The sequence below is a fragment of the Heterocephalus glaber genome, unplaced genomic scaffold (genome assembly GCF_053883595.1).
Source record: "Heterocephalus glaber isolate CG9 unplaced genomic scaffold, H.glaber_assembly_v1.0 deba00001481, whole genome shotgun sequence".
In the NCBI taxonomy this organism is placed as follows: domain Eukaryota; kingdom Metazoa; phylum Chordata; class Mammalia; order Rodentia; family Bathyergidae; genus Heterocephalus; species Heterocephalus glaber.
This window is the reverse complement of record NW_028258317.1, coordinates 45,403,218-45,420,980: the sequence shown is the minus strand read 5'-3', so window position 1 is coordinate 45,420,980 and position 17,763 is coordinate 45,403,218. Positions and strand designations below refer to the sequence as shown.

The 17,763-nt window shown below is 33.7% G+C and overlaps 1 protein-coding gene across 9 annotated transcripts in view; it reads right to left on the bottom strand.

Annotated features, from left to right (window-relative positions):
- Positions 1 to 17,763, bottom strand: part of Brd10 (bromodomain containing 10) — an 83,187-nt gene that overhangs the window by 61,327 nt on the left and 4,097 nt on the right. For 7 of the 9 annotated variants that reach the window (XM_087183970.1, XM_021252797.2, XM_087183971.1 and 4 more), the window contains one exon: positions 204 to 407. The exons of 1 other annotated variant lie outside the window; for it this stretch is intronic. In XM_087183970.1, the coding sequence (XP_087040096.1) occupies positions 204 to 407 (204 nt within the window). Of the gene's footprint in view, positions 1 to 203; positions 408 to 17,763 lie in introns of those variants that run through there. One more of the 9 variants, XM_087183975.1, reaches the window with a different exon arrangement.

The following is a 17,763-nucleotide window of genomic DNA, read 5'->3' as shown; positions in this document are numbered from 1 at the left end:
ATTGAAAGTTTAAAACTATATTTTTAACAAATTTCACTGTCATATTTCATTATGAATTCATACTAGAGTAACAATGCATTTTGGAATACTAAAATGGTCCCTGAAACTTGATATGGGCACATAGAAGTTATACAAATACTCTTTGAAAAGTGATTCCTGGAAATTGAGCATCATGAAACTTAGTTTTGTTTTTAAACAATTACCTTTTTTCTTCTTTTGCTCTCAGCTGTTCTTCCTGTCTCAAAACTTGAACCATTACAGACTCAAAAACTCCACTTGTCAAGCCTGCCAAACTTCGAGGTGTTGACCGACGCCTTGTTGAAGTACATGCAGTAGTTCCCTTCTCATCCTCCAATCCATAATAGCCTCTAGATGTAACTGCTATCGTTGTCTTTTCTCTCAAGTGCCTTAGAGAAGAATAAGTCAATTCACAAGGTCAAATATTCTGGATAAGAAATAAACCCCTTTCACTAGCATCTTAAGATGAACACCTCTTGCTAAGTGTATAAAAAATGATCAGTTAAACCTTGCTCCAGATTTTTGTCTTCCTCACATAATTTCTAACTTGTTCTATTCTTGTCATGAAATCAGTCTGAGTGACTACCTTCTTTACATTTGAAAGAATAAATGAAACATTAAAATTAAGGTTGAAAGCATCATTTCTCTCCAAGCTGGGCGTGGTGGCACACAATTGTGATCCCAGGACTTGGGAGGCTAAGGCAAGATCACTTCAAGTTTGAGGCCAGCCTCGGCTACATAGAGCTCAAGGCTAGCCTGAACTACACGGTGAGACTCTTTCTCAAAAAACCAAAAGACATTCCGCTGCCTGCCTTGCAAGCGGAAGGTTCTGAGTTCAATCCCCCAGTACCAAAAAAAAAAACCCAAAAGAACAAAATAACAACAAAAAAAGAAAGCAGTATTTCTTCAATGGAAGTTATTGTTTGTGATACATTTCATACTACCTATTATTGGTAAAAGAAAATGTATAATAATACAAAAACATTTTGGGAAAAAATTTATGATATATAAACACTTTGAGGAAATTATAAACAAATAGAACACTATAATATATAATTGTAGGTTGAAATTTGGAAACCTGACTAAACTATAAAAAGAATCTAAAATCTAGACTTTCTTTTCAATCATACACAAATGTCTCCTTACTCTATAATGTTCTTATTAATACACTGAGATGCTAATCTAATTCTTCAAAAAATTATGAAAATCAGTTCCTTAACAATTGGTTTAATTATCCATGAGTGCCCTGATAAATCTGAAATAACTGATTAAAACCACTGGAAAAAGAAATACTACATTTATCTTGCAAAGTTTTAAAGGCTAGTCAAGTACTGACTTATGAATTTGTATCTATTATATGAGAATTAATTACAAAAAATGTCAGGGAGGGGCCGGGGATTTAGCTCAGTGGCACCGTGTCTGCCTTGCAAGCATGAGGTCCTGAGTTTGATCCCCAGTACCAAAGAAAAACACAAAACAAACAAACAAACAAATGTCAGGGAAAACATCTGTTCTTCTTCCTTTACAAAATATGCTGATCTCCGAAGGTTTTATACATGTTGTTTCTACAATGACAAAACTGAGTCAAGACACGAAGAAAACAATTAACATACTGTGTAAGAATTTACATTAATTAAATTTATGTTAATTATATTTCCCTGCTTTCTTATTGGCTAAAGATTCACTGAAATATGAACCCTTTGATTGCATAAAATACAATTTCCCTTCTTTGACTACATCCATATTAATTTATAACTCTAAATTAGAATAACTGTATAAAAGTCTTATCCTCACTGCCTTCTAGGTCCCATGAATAGCTTTCTACTAAAATACAGCAATATTATGCTTTTTCTGTTATGAGGCTATAACCTGTTATGAGGTTATAACACTATAACTAATTCAGCTATGAGTAGGTTAAGAACTTTAAACTGGTTTTCTAGTAGTACTGAGGAAGTAGGCTAATCTAGCACACTATTTCAGGATGTGATCCTTTTGTGCATAATCACATATAGTTAATTACATGATGGTTAAATGGGCTGGGAGTAGGAATTGTGGGCTCACAGAAACCAGCTGAGATACTGAATGGATGTACTCAAGTTCATTTTAGTATCTTGTTCTTACCAGATGACCTAATTTTCTCTGTAATTTTAATTACTTCATCAATATTAATAGAAAAGCTTTACTGAACAACAATACATAAAAAAACTACAACATCTCAGAGGTCACTGTATACATACAGAACTAAGGATAATAACCCAGAATAGAGTACAAGAATGAGGAAAGTTGAAGTAAACAAGTCACGTGGCTAAATCGTTATGTAATAAATCAGCAATGACTTTTTATCCTTCAGTTTCAGTCCTAAAAGCAGACAAAACGAAGTCGTAAGTTACTTTTCAAAATAGGACCTCCTCAGAGCAAAGACTAATAAGAAACATCTTTTATTATCCAAAAACAAAAATTTAAGGCCGGGGATTTAGCTCAGTGGTTCTGCCACCTGCCTCGCAAGCTCAAGGATCCGAGTGCGATCCCCGGTACCAAAAAAATAAAAAATAAAAATAAAAATGTATAAACTTGGTATTTATCATTCATAACTTTTAAAACTAAACTAACTATGCTGTTTATCAATATACAAAGTTTTAAAAGAATTCCATTACTCAGTGTTGGGAAGGGTGTTAAGGGAAGAAAAGTTCTGATACATTAGAGGGTATGTAAATTGGAGGTCTTTTTGAAAGTCAATTTGGCAATTGTGATTAAGGTTTAATATGAACATATCCTTTGACTTATCATGTCTCAAGGAATTTACCCTACAGATATACCTCTATAAGTATAAGCAATAAAATACACCCAATATAGCAGGTTATTAAAAAACTGGAAACAAAACATTTGACATAAATCTCACTATCAATCAAATTCTCTATCTTGGAATAAGCAGATAAAATCACTAATGTACTTGCAATAGTACCATAATCACAAATTTACATAAAGTGGGGAATATAAATAGCCCTCTGACTTGTTTAGTATTATGAAGGATACTTTGAAGTGCTGCCACATTTAATTATCTCCAAATATCTTCCATTTATATGTTAAGACTATATTCTTACACGCATCCAATTTTCTCTTACAAATATAGATTATATCAACAAAACTGTCAAATTAGACATAATCAGCCAATACGGTCAATATATGTAATTTAGTAATTATATTTGTCATTTTTTTTTTTTACTGGCAGATAAAGCCATTGAAAAATAACTTGGTAGTACAGAAGAATTTAGAGGCAGTAACAAATTGGTAAAATTATACATTTAACATAAATTTTTCCCTGAGAACTAGGAGAAGCCTGAAATTATTCAATTAAATAAAGAAAAGAGTCCAACCTAAGTTAGTGATATAAATCTACTATATCAAAAGAAAGTAGTCTTTCTCTTTTTTCTAACATAAGGATTTCTGCAACATAAAACTAATACCAACATATTTCAATGCATAATCTTTCATCAAGTCTAAGGAAGAAAGTCAAATGCCATCCTTTTAACTTAGAAGTCAAAGTGAAAACCTGTCACTACTCTTCTATATACAACTATATGTTAGCCAAACTAAACTACTGGATATTTCCTAGTATATACAGTGGTTTTGTTCCCTTTGCACTTTTTACTATGCTATTTTTTTTGGTACCAGGAATTGAACTCAGGGGCTCGGGCTTGCCAGGCAGGGTGCTGTGCCACTGAGCTAATTTCCAGCCCTCACTATGCTATTCTTACTGCCTGTGACAACCTCCACACTAATTTATTCACTGTCTTTCTATATTCATCTTTGAATTGTATCTATCAAATAATAAGTATTGTAAATACACATTGAATATAATGAACTCTGCCTGTCTTACACATTAACAACACATTATCTTCCATTATGCTTTTGAACTCTGTATTCATTCCCTTTAGGGAGGGTATACTGTCTCTATTCAACTGAACAATATCTACTGGACTCCTTTGTACTTTAAGGGCTAGTTCCAGAGATATAAAAATATACAAGGAAATCTTAAAATTTAGTGAGGCAAAGACACATATAAAATGACAACTACAATGTCATATTTTAAAACTCAGAAATAAACACAAAACCATTTTCCCAGCACCACTTGTTGAATAGGCCGCCTTTTCTCCAACAATTGCTTTTGGCTCTTTTGTCAAATATCAGAGAGTTGAACACGTCTGGTGAGGTTTCTATGATCTCAATTCTATTCCACTGATTCACATGTCTATTTTTGTTCCAGTACCATGCCATTTTTATCACTACTGCTTCATAGTATAGCTTGAAGTAGGGTATTGCAAGGCCTTCTGCTTTGTTCTTGTTGCTCCAAATCACCTTTGATATTCTGAGTCTCTTTCGGTTCCATTTGAACTTTAGGGTTGTTTTCCTTAGTTCTGTAAAGTATGCTGTTGGTATTTTGATTGAGACTGCACTGAATCTGTATAACAGTTTTGCGCGTTATGGCCATTTTGGTAACACTGGTCCTGCCTATCCAGGAGCAGGGGACATCTTTCCACATTCTGATGTCCTCTTTAATCTCCTTTTTCAGAGTACTATAGTTTTCTTTCTAGAGTTCTTTCACTCCCTTGGTAATTCCTAGGTCTTTCATTTTTCTTGAAGCTACTGTGAATAGTACCGTTTTCATAATTTCCCTCTCACTGAGTTCATTATTGGTATACACTAATTCTAATGACTTTTGTGTGTTGATCTTGTATCCTGCTACATTGCTGAAGTTGGTTATTAATTCTAAGAGTTTTTTGGTGAAGTTGGGTCTTCCATGCAGAGCATCATGTTATCTGCAAACAAAGAGAATTTGAGTTCTTCCTTTCCTATATGTTTCCCTTTTATTTCTTTGTCTTGCCTGATTGCCCTGGCTAATGTTTCAAGTACTATGTTGAATATAAGTGCTAATAGTAGACATCCTTGTCTTGTTCCTGATTTTAGGGGGAACGCTTTTAGTTTTTCCCCATTTATTATTATGCTAGCTATTGGTTTGTCATATATAGCTTTTATCATATTTAGGTATGGTCCTTCTACACCTGTTTTCTTCAGGGTTTTTATCATGAAGGGTGTTGAATTCTGTCAAAAGCCTTTTCTGTATCTATTGACATGATCATGTTTACCTTGCTTCTGTATATGTAATATTAATTTATTGACTTACATATGTTGAACCATTTTTGCATCTCTGGGATGAAACCTCCTTGATCATGATGTATGATCTTTTTGGTGATGTCCTACATTCCATTTGCTAATATCTTATTCAGAATTTTTGCATCTATGTTCATTAATGAGATTGAACTATAGTTCTCTCACCTTTTTTTTCATTTTTTTTAGAGAAACATTTATTGGTACATTTTAAAATACACATAATGATAACATTCATCACAGGAATTTGTACCAGTCATCTTGTAGTTCTCCTTTTTAGTTGGGACTTTGGCCAGTTTGGGGATCAGAGTCATAATGGCTTTCACAAATGAATTTGGGAGCACTCCATTCCTTTAAATGTCTTTGAAGAGCCTGAGCAGTATTGGTGATATAACATCCTTAAAAGTTTTGCAGAATTCAGCAGTGAATCCATAGGTCCTGCGCTTTTTCCAATTGGCAGATTCTTTATTACTATGTCAATTTCATTGCTTGTTATTGAGTTGTTAAGTATATTAATGTCTTTTTGGGTTAGTTTTGATAATTTGTATGCATCTAGGAGTCTGTCCATTTCTTTCAAATTTGCTAATTTGTTGGAATATAATTTTTCAAAGTAGTTACTATCTTCTGGATTTCCATAGTATTTGTTATATTTTCACCTTTTTCATTTCCAGTTATACTGATGTGAGTGTTTTCTCTCTTTTGGTAAGTCTGGTTAAGGGCTTATTATTTTATTTATTGTCAAAGAACCAGCTCTTCAATTCACTGATTTTTTTTTTGTCTCAATTTCACTGATTTCTGCTCTCATCTTTGTAATTTCCCACTTTAATTTCGGTTTGGAGCAGGTTTGTTGCTGTTTCTCAAGTGTCTTACAATTTCTCACAAGGTTATTTATTTGGTTTGCTCTACTGTCCTAATGTGAACATTGATTATGATCAATTTTCCTCTTAGAAACGCTTTCATAGTGTCCCAGAGATTTCGGTGAGTTGTATAGACATTGTTATTAACTTTCAGAAATTTTAAAATTTGTTCTTTGATTTCTTCTGTGATTCATTGGTTGTTTAGGAGTAAAACATCACCATATGTTATTGGGCATTTATTAATCCTATAGTCTTTATCTCTGGTTCTTTTCTGACTGTGGCTTTCTGACATCAGAGTAAGGTTTTGTACCTCTTTGCTAAAAAAAAACCTAAAACATGTACACATATGTGCAAGTGTACACACATACAGTGCTGCACCTTGAATTTGAGAGGAGTGGGTACAGAACTCTGATTAACAAATTTAAACCTTATAAAGGCTTGAAGCTCATACTGAACTACAAAAAAAGACAAAATTTAAAAAAATCAACCAAATGACTATGAGGTGAATTAATACAATACTTTGCCTGATAAAGTGCACTGTTATGAGGGGTAACCTGGGATATTTCATTACTCCCAAAAATCAAATGAGAAACACATACAGTAGTGTATATACAGAGTCCACCAAAAAAAGTATACATCAGGAAAAGAAAAGCTTGTATAAATATTTTAATACTCAATTTATTAAGAGAGCATGAGATTAATACAAGTTATCTTTGGCCTCTACAATTACAAGAGGTGCTCAAAGTGATGGCCATTAGCTTCCAGACATTTATTAGTACAGTGAACAGCTGAAGTGTGTATGTATTTTTTTGGTGGATTCTGTATAGAACTACTCACAGTTAATATATAATAAAAGATCATACAAAGAAGTTTAAATCAATACAACCAGTTAGGAATAGGGCCTAGGCCCTCTGTCTTCAAGCTAACGCTTCTTTTTTAAAAGTTGGTGCTGTTTAATGAATTAACTATATGTATCAGGATTTACTCTTAGGATTAATGCTTTTATAGGATTCTTACTTAAAATCATTTTTCTGAGATTATAAATAAAGTAGCCTGCCATCGGAATTACTTTCATGTTCTAAATTCCACTGGAAGACAAAACTATGAAAAAAATACTTGCCATATAAAGTTTAAAAGATACACTTTTACTGTATAGAAAATAAAAATCCTATTACAAAGCCACCTAATCCAGTATCTTTTATAACAAATTTAGCAAAATTACATTATGTCATCATGTTAAATCCAATAATTGATTTAAAATGTAAAAGCAGAACCTGATGGAGGAATTAAACTTGTTTGCCCCCCTCTCCAAAAAGTGACTCTGAATTTAGTGGACCTTCTAGAACCAAATCAATGTACAAGAAATACAGAGGACAAAGAAACAGAATGCTACCAGCAAATTTCAAGATTGTAGGAAACTCCAAACAACCTCGTTTCATCATGATTTTATTGCAAAAAAGGAAGATAGGGAGACTAAAAGACACATAAACTAATCATAATGTGGGATTACTTGGTTTATTATTAAAACTATATAAACAATTTTAAAACTATAATTCAGAAACAATGAATAGACCTTTTCTATTAAGAAAAATATTTTTGGTGTAATATGATATTGCAGATTTAAAATAAAGTGCTCATCTCTGAGAGTTTCCATGTTGTGGGCCAACATGAAAACAATGTGTATTTGTAATTCTATGGAGCAAGTTTCTGTGTAATAAGTTTTTCAGATGATCTGCTTCCTTCCCTACAAAATGATGTGGGCTCTGTTCTTATTTTTTTAACAAACAGGAGAAAAAGCCCTGAATTCAGGGCCGGGGATGTAGTTCAGCAGCACAGCCACTGCCTAGCAAGCGCAAGGTCCTGAGTTCAATCCCTGGTACCAAAAAAAAAGGCTAATGTGAAAGTTACAAACCAAACTATTTACATAATAATCTATTAGTGATTTGCTTCAAAATAATACAAAACAGGCAAGACATACAGAAAAGTGTGGATGGGGCAGAACTGACCATAAATATTTCTGGGGTCTGATTAATGAGCACACTGAAGATTCAAATTCTCTGTTTTGCTTTTCTGTATGTTCAAAATTCTCTAACAAAATTTTTTAAAGAGTAAAACCACTCTAGAAGACAGATGATTTGTGTAATAGGCTATGCCAAACCCAGCACTTTCAAGGGCTCCATGCTTTTTCAGAGTAATACTTGTATCATACTTGCAACACCTTTTATCATATATTCCCACCTCCATCCCCTAAAACACAATCTCTCACCATTCACCAGTTACGTTAAGCTCTGTTCTACGTGAGTACATGAACATGCTTCTCATTTCTCTGTCTTCCTTCCATTCCAGCTATAATTCAAAATACAATGCTAACAAAGGTTGACGAATATGAAAGTAGAGAGTGCTAAACATAAACTTCAGTGGGAAAAAAAGCTAAATTGTGAAGTTAAATCAAATATGAAACTGAGGTAATACAACCTGAAGCATCAGTCCTTAAATTTCATTAGACATAAAAATTATTCAGGTAGTTTATTTTTTGAGACAGGGTCTGGCTAAATTTCCCAGACTGGAGTAAAATTTGTAATCCTCCTGCCTCAGTCTCTTAGGGAGTACTGAAATTACAGGTCTCCTTCCTTTATTTCCTTCTCCTCCTCCTTCTCTCCCCCGCAACCCACCCCTATGGTGGTGATCAAACCCAGTGCCTTGTACATGCCAAACAATTGCTCTCTTCCACTGAGCTACACTTTAGCCCAGCAATTTCCTCTTTACCACCTAGAAAATACCTTCTGAGAGACATGCCTCAAAAAGCTTTTGAAGATGACCTTTAGAACTTATAACCACCTATTGTTTAATTTCCAGGCAACATTTACGGAAGTTAAACAGGAGAAAACCAAAAAGTTCCTGCCCTTATAGATTTTATATCTATTGAGAAAAGATATAAATTATATATAATATTAAGTGACAGTATATATTAGGTTGCAATAAAAGCTCTGAAGAAAAATAAAGCAGATTAGAGGAATAAATAAATGGCCAAGGAGAGCGATATTACTTTAGAAAGAATGGTTAGGAAATCCTTATGATAAGGTAGCATCATAAAGAAGAAAGTGAGGTACAAATTTCCAATGATGAATGTGATCATAATGTATACCTAAAAATGTATCAATAAAGTTAATTAAAAATAAATAAATTTTTTAATTAAAAAAAAAGAAAGAGGGTCAGGGATTTAGCTCAGTGGTTCTTCCACCTGCCTCACAAGCACAAGGTTCTGAGTTCAATCACTGGTGCCAAAAAAAAAAAAAAGAAAGAAAAGAAAGTGAGTGACCCAGGAAACGAATGTAACTGTGATAAGAGTCAAATTTAAACGTACTTGCCCTCAAGTATTCAAGATAAATATAAAGCATGTCTTCAATTTCATTTATAATTCTCTAATATTTTTATCTTCCAATTTTAAAGATTCATATATGTCAAAAATTTTGTGGGCCAACATGAAAACTATATTTGTAACTCTATGGAGCAACTTTCTAGATAGTAAATTTTTCAGATGATATGCTGCCTTTCCTGCCTTCCGTTATTTTTTTTAACAAACATGAGAAAAAGCTGTGAATTCACTAGGAGTTATTTCTTTTGCAAAATTTTGGTATCCTTTACTATATTTGTTAGGCAATCTACCACTGACATTGAAAAGCAGTTTTTGTTTTTAAATATGAGCTGTCACTGGAAATAAAATTAATATTTTATGAGTGTACATCTTGTGGAAGAGATTTTCTTTCTGATATTGAGCTCAAAAGGATGAGAATGTAATTTCCATAAAAAGCTAATGTAGTATGCTAGTTGATTATAATTTTTTAAAAACTGCTAACCTTTAAGCCTTTTATAAACCAAAGCTACAGTTACTACAAATCAGAATATTATCTGAAAGACAATTTATGTTTAGCAAGATATTTCTGAGGGAGGGAGCTATCCTTTGAAAGAGAAGATCCCCAAAATACTTCATGTGCTAAATAACAATTTACTTTGCATTATATTTTGGCAATATTTTTTTCACTGATTTCAACATAAAACAAACTCTTACAGAAGAGCGACATTAGTACTTAGTATAGCAATAGATTTACGATTAAGCAGTTTTATCTCAAATTGACTTATTGTCTATATTCTCACCTTTTTATCTTTAGTGGGATTTCTATACAGAAATGAACAAAGACAAACTCTAAGACTAACATTTAAAAACATATAAAAGATTTTATCAGAAGAAATATTTTTTTCTGAAAGTACTTTCAGACGATATACTTAAAAGTTTTAAATACTAAAATTTGAGGTGAGTTCTTAGGACTAGCTAGTCCAAGTTCTTAGGCCCACACCTGAAAAATCAGTGGATTTTGTATTTTGAATGAAATTACAAAAAATAACAACAGTGGGCCGGGGATGTTCCGCCACCTGCCTCGCAAGTGCAAGGTCCCAAGTTTGATCCCCGGTACCTAAAAAAAAAAAAAACCAGTAATAAAGTCACTGCAGAAAAAACCCCAAAAATTTAAAAAGTGGAAGGAAAAATTAAAAGCCTCAGTTTCACTACCTAGTTACAACACTGTACATGTGTGTACTGTCTCAATCCCCAGGTCATTCATAAAATACAAAATAAAAAATTTGTACCAAATTTTTTACCTGTTTAGTTGTTATAGCTTATATTTAGATATTCCTCAAGAGCCTCATTCAATCATAAGTGGGGCTCTTGGAAGATAACTGGATCATAGGGCTTATAGCTGACTTACGACACAGGGTCTGGTTGCAAGAGATGGGGTTCACTGGCAGTATGGCCTGAAAGTTTATCTCCCCTCTTGGCTCTTCCCTTGAACTCTGATTCCAAGTCACTATGCAGTGAGCACCTTTTCCTCTGCCATGCCCCTCTGCCATGCTGTCCTGCCTCAGAGCCTGCAGACTATGAACTACAATCTCTACACACTGTAAGCCAAAATAAACCTTTTCTTCTTTAAGTTGCAGGTGTCAGTTATTGTAGTCTAGCAACAAGAAAAGTGACAAAGACAACAGTTTATTCAAAATTATATATATTAAGTTTCTTCCAATAAAATCTAACTTTTACTATGAAAGTAATACGCTTACTATAGAAAGTGTAGGATATAAATACAGAAAAATTAAAAGAAAATGAAAAATACCCAGTATCTTTTCTACTTAGCAACAACCACTATTAATATTTTGTTGGTTTTCCTTGGTCTTTTTTCAAAGCATATACTCTTAATACCCTGTTTTTTAAAGCACGATTAATTCTGAAACATTCACAGGCCCCAAGAGGAAAAATAACAAAAAGTTTGGTGATAGATAATGTTACCACTGGGGTTTACAGTCTTTCCCAATTAAAAAAAAATAAACCTAAGGTAATTTAATATTAATTTTTAAAATTCATAATATTATGCAAGTTCTTTGGAAATGAAAATGGCTATTATTTGTTCTGGGTAATTCTGATTTACTAACACCTACTCTAGTTTTCTGCTGGGAAATAAAAACAAATATAAGGACACCAATACAAGGAGAAACAAACTATAAGGCAAAACATATCAAGTTATTTTTACTGCATAAATTCTAAATTGTTCTTAAATCAATATTTTTAAGTAGAACAAAATCCCTTTAAAACAATAGTCTATAAGTTTACAGTATTTCAAATGTCTTTTTACTTATGCCAGAACAAATTCTTTTCAGTCATCTTTTCTCAAGTAAGCTGTTCAGCCTTTAATGTACATTATATACATTTTCATCCTGATCCTTCTAATCTTTTTTCTTTCCAGTTTGAAGACAATCAATCCTCATATAAGTTCTTTGGTTCCCTGTCTTTGGTTGCCTTGTATTTTTACTAGACTCTGTTCTGTGTACTCTCATTTCTTCAGCCACCGTTCTTCTACAGTTTAACCCTTCACTGAACATCTCTAGCCCTCCTCACAATGTTGAGCTCCATATGAACCTTTCTAATAACTCTCAGCTGGGTATGTTCAATGAATGCCTCTCATCATGTTCCCTCAGAATCGCCATCATTTGGGCACAAATGACCCAATTCATTCAGATATCATGTCTTTCACATTCTACATCTAGTACTTTGTCTCTTACCACTTGTATCTGCTGAATTAAATTCTCTTTTGTATCCTCATTTGCCTTTGTTTTTTGTTTACTATATCTTGATGGAATTAATTCACTAACCTTTAAATTGAATTCCTTCTTTTATTCTCCTTTCATTTCTACCTTCAAACCTCAAAATACTTGGAACGTCATCACATCACTCTCAAGTCAAAACTAAACTCCACAGTTAGCATTCAAACTTTCCAGAATTGGTCCCAACCTATCTTTTTAGATGTCTCTGCCACTACAGGTCTTCTTCATCCTATACCCTAACCATTTGTTATAAACTATTCCCCTAGAACACTCTGTATTCATGTGCATCCATATCTTTTTAATTGTGTTTCTGTTTCCTATCACCTTACAATAGGGGACAAGATCATGTTTACCAGTTATTCATACATAGGGCTTTAGATTCTACCAAGAACAGCATAAATCAAATAATTGTTCAATGAGCTCCTCAATGTCACCTATCAATACTCTACTCAAATTTTGAAATCTAGCTCAAAAACTAGAATTAAATCTAGGCAAGAGCTGTATTACTGAGCTACATCCCCTGAATAAATCTAATAAAATACTTTTAATCTCAGCTCCCACCCCTAGCACTGAAAGTCCTTCTTGGCACACTCATCTCATTAGTCCTCAAAGTAGGCTCCCTTGGAACACAAGGGAACTAAGATTTACTATCAAAAACTCAAAAGTGATTATGTTTTCCCAAGGGGTAGGGGAAAAAAAAAACAACCTTCAACTAAGGGCTTCCTCCCATAATTTGTTTTAAAATTTTTGAAATTTTTAGCAAAATATTCTGGGATATAACTAAATGTATCAACTTTTCAGGGTATTGTGCAAGTAGTACAATGATATCTAAGTGTTTTGACAACAGAACAAATTTGAGAATCACAGCTTTAATGTATTTTGTCTTTTACCACATCTGTGTATGTGTTTTTTTCTACCAGCTCATAAACCTTTTGGGGGCATGGATTGTCTCTCAAGTCCTAGAACAAACCAAGTACTCAATAATTGTCTTATTAATGGAACTCCTCTACTTCCTTTTTTTCCTTTTTACTGTGGTACTGGGGATTGAACTCAGGACCTTGTGTTTGCCAGGTAGGCGAGGCACCACATGCCCAGCCTGAAACTTCTCTACTTTCATCAATGCATTTAAACATTCCTTGGTCCTTCTCTAAATAACACAATTTTTACAAAAAGAATAGTTATTACAACTAGAACTACTAGAATATGAAGCTCTAATGCTCTATAGTTCTGAATAAGAGGCATGTCCAGATTCTATTAGCCAAAGTCTCAAATTTTTTAAAAGATTTATGTGAAAGAGATAGAATTACAGGACACATTAGGGGGGTAAGAAGGGGTTAGACTACTTGTGAGAAATAAGTCTCTCGTCGGGCCAGGGATTTAGCTCAGTGGGTCCACCGCCTGTCTCAAAAGCACAAGGTCCCAAGCTTGATCCCCGGTACCAAAAAAAAAAAAAAAAGAAGAAGAAGAAGAAGAGAAGTAAGTCTCTTGTTAATATTCCCAATTAACTTTTGGATTTTGATTTTAATTGAGTATAGGCAAACCAACAAAAATATTTAAATTTAACATACATAGGAGTAGATTCAGTACTTGTACTTAGGCACTCCTATTTTTAAATTCTTGAAGCTTCTTAAGGATGCCTTTATACTCTCATTCCCAACAAAAGTATTCTGTTTCTTATCACCTTAATTGTCAACTAAAAAGCAATTATGAAACTAACCTTCAGCTATATTTTAAGATAATTTTAGACATACATATAACCATTTTTAACAGCAACTTAATTAAAAAATGAAAAATAATTTTGACAAAGATACTCAAGATTTTCACCAAAATATTATCTCAAATGGCCAAAATTAAAAATCCACCTCTATTAGGGTCAGTGATTATATATCTTTTGCACCAACTTGTGAAGCTAGGAAAAGTCATCTTTTGACTGCATAACCATATTCTTAAAGCTTTCAAGAATATCTTCATTTGAAAGTCAGTTTTGGAAGAGGCAAAAATTTCAATTAATATTTGACATCTTCTAAATCTCTGTGCCTAACTTCCTTATTATTAAGTATTTTCTATTCCTTCCACTCATGACTTTGTCCCTATTTTTTTCCCCTAGTACTGGGGGTCAAACTCAAGACCTTGTGCTTGTGAGGGAGGCTCGGGACCACTGAGCTAAATCCCTGGCCCTATTTCTCTCTATTTCTATGTTAACTGCTATTTCTCAGTTGCAAATAGATGAATACATGAATGAAATCCTTTATGAAATACAACTTTCTTAGCCAGGCATGGTAGCACATGCTTGTAATCATAACACTCTGGGAGACTGAGTCAGGAGGATTCCAAGTTCAAGCCCAGCCTGGCCAACTTTGGGACTTAACAAGACCCTGTCTCAAAATAAAAAAGGCTGGGGATGTAACTCTGTGTGAATGCCCTGGGTTCAATCCCCAGTACTATGAAAGAAAACAAAACAACTTTCTGGAAAACAGATATGTTATCTAATAAGGAAAACAGTGTATACAGGAATGGGAGGTCCAAAACTTTTGTTTTCCAGTGCCAGGAATCGAACTCAGGACCTTACATTTGCCGGGCAGGCCTGGCACCACTGAGCTAAATCCCCGGCCCTCAAAAACTATTTTTAATATTAAAAATTTTCAAACATGTGCTGGGCCCATCAAAATATGGTGTCACTTTAGAAAAGGACAATATACACAACTGTAGGTCAATCTGAAACTCATTCAAGCATTTAACCAGGTTTTGGAAACTGAAAAAGCAGGCTTGAGTCTTAGTTCTACGGTATATATATATTTTTTTCCACACACTTATATCACATTTATAAATTTATAGATGATATACATGTAGTGATAGTATAAACATTACTCCCCAAAAAAGAAATGTTAAAAGGATAAAATAACAGAATATTGTAAAGTTCTACTATTTTCTTCCCTCATCCCAATGGATCATTCTGCACACCCTGAGGGTGCAGACATGACTCTAGAGAATATACTAAAACATACAGATTTACAGTTTCCAGAAACATGCTGTTTCAAGCCTTGTATTTATTGTAATTCAGCATTCTGGAATATTCCTGTCAAACCCTCCTAAAAATTCAGTAGCAATATTTAACTACTGTAAGAATCAGCTCAACAATCCAATCAATAAATGGGCCAATGATCTGAACAGACACTTCTCAAAAGAAGTACAAAAGACCAATAAATATATGAAAAAAATGTTTAACATCTTTTGACATCAGGAAAATGCAAATTAAAACTTCACTGAGATTCCATCTCACCCCAGTCAGAATGGCTATCATCAACAAAATAAAATATAACAAAAGCTGATAAGGATGTGGGGAAAAAGGAATTCTCAGTTGGTTATAATGTAATAGTCAGAATATAAATTAGCATACCCTCTATAGAAAATAGTATGAAGGCTCCTCAAAACAAATGAACCAAAGAAAAACCCCCAAATTAAAAAATGAACCACTATATGATGCAGCTATAATATATTTATATATATATATAAATATATATATATATATCACTCCAGAAGAAAATAAAGCCAGCATAACAAGAGATACCTGTACATTCACTTTTTTTTTTTTTTTTTCAGAACCAGGGATCAAACTCAGGACCTTGCCCTTGGTGAGGCAGGCGGCAGCACCACTGAGCTAAACCCCTGGCCCTACTCACATTTATTGTGGCACTATTCATAGGAAAGCTAAGTTACAGAATCAGCCTAGCTATCCATCAAGATGAACGATTAAAGAAAATAATACATATGTAAATGTATGATTGTATTATTCATCCACAAAGAAGAATGAAATCACGTCATTTGCAGGAAAATGAATGGAACTGGAGGTCATCATATTAAGTGAAATAAGCCAAACAAAGAAAGACAAGTATTATATGTTTTCTTTCATATACAGAAATTGGTAAAAAAAAAAAAAAAAGACCTGAAAGTAGAAGAGAGACTACTAGGGAAGAAGAGGGGTTGGGGGGAGGACAGAGTAGATAAGATCAAAGCATAACATATGCATGTACAGAAACATCCAAGTCAAACTCATTCAATAATTTGTACAAATAAGCGTTAATCATTAAAATAAAAACAATCAGTTCAAGTATAAACTCTAGTATAGCTTTAAACTACTCTCTTCCTCCTTCTTTTCTTTTCTCACTTGCCATCCCCATGTTCACCCCTTCCCCTTCAGTTTTAAGACTTCTTCCTCTAAACTTTTTCCCTATGTCCCTTGTAGAAACATTATCTTTTTCAGTGTTTCCCTATTAAATTATGAACTACATAAAGGTAGGGATCTTACCTTTCGATCTCAGGGACATGAATGTTTAGCTTAGAGTTAAATACTTGTACAATCACCCAATCTAGCCTAACACTATTACTGTACAGATGAAGAAATTAAGACCCAAGTTACACAATGTATCCAAGGTACTAAATGCCACTGGACTACTCTTTAATATGTGGCATCCTCTTTAGTACCTCATTTACTGCTCATTAGAAGACTAAGTATTACATGGAGCAGCAAGAAAGTTACCTTTACAATTTGAAAGCAAGAATTCCATGTCTTACAAATACACACCAGAAGACAAAAGAAAACATAAATGGTAACATCTAAGTGAATCACTGGTTTTATTACTAAAAGACCACAAACTACTCTAAGATTTTTACAACTAAGGTATTTGAGTCTTCTTTATTTATGCAACTGGGAATTGAACCCAAAACTTTCACATTGACTAGATTCCCAGCACCTTTCCCCCAGTTTGTTTTTTTGGTTTTTGGTTTTTAAAATTTTGAGACAAGGTTTCACTAAGTTGCTGAATTGCCTGGGCTGGGCTCAAACTTGTGATCCTTCTGTCTCAGCCTCCCAGAGGGATGGTGCCATTATACCTGGCTCTGAGTCATCTATTTACTAAAAATTATATTCATTATAGAATATTGTCCTGGAACATCTACATATCTAAATTATACTCCAAAAGTTGTAACCTATGCTTTTCTCAAAATTGAGCCCACTCAAAGCACGTTAGTTATAACTCAGATTTTAGGCTAATTTTATAGAAAAAGAAATGATTTCCTAATATGCACAAGTGTAGTCTAGCAAAACTATTATTTACAAAATATTTCCATACATCAAAGACAGGTAAAAAGTGAAAGATTTAGAACTATCCAAGACAATCATATTACTTTTTTACTGCTAAAATGCAAAATTTTACCTCTTAGGCTAAAAAATCTCAGAAAAACACTATTATATGTATAAACTATGCAACGTTATAAGTTGTAACTTCTAAGTATAAACACCACTAGATTACATGGTGCTTGTTACGGTTTAGATCTATACGTCCTCCAAAAGCCTCAGGTGTTCATACACTGATGGGACTTTGGAAGCTGATGTGATTAGATTATGGGGGCTTATAGCTGACTTGGTATTAAGAGGCAGGATCTGGTGAGAAGTTGTGGTAACTGTGGGTGTGACCTGGAAGGGTATATCTCTCTTCCTGGCTCGTCCCTTGAGCTCTCTGCTTCCTGGCAGCCATGACATATTGAGCCTGCCTTGGAGCCACCTGACTATGAT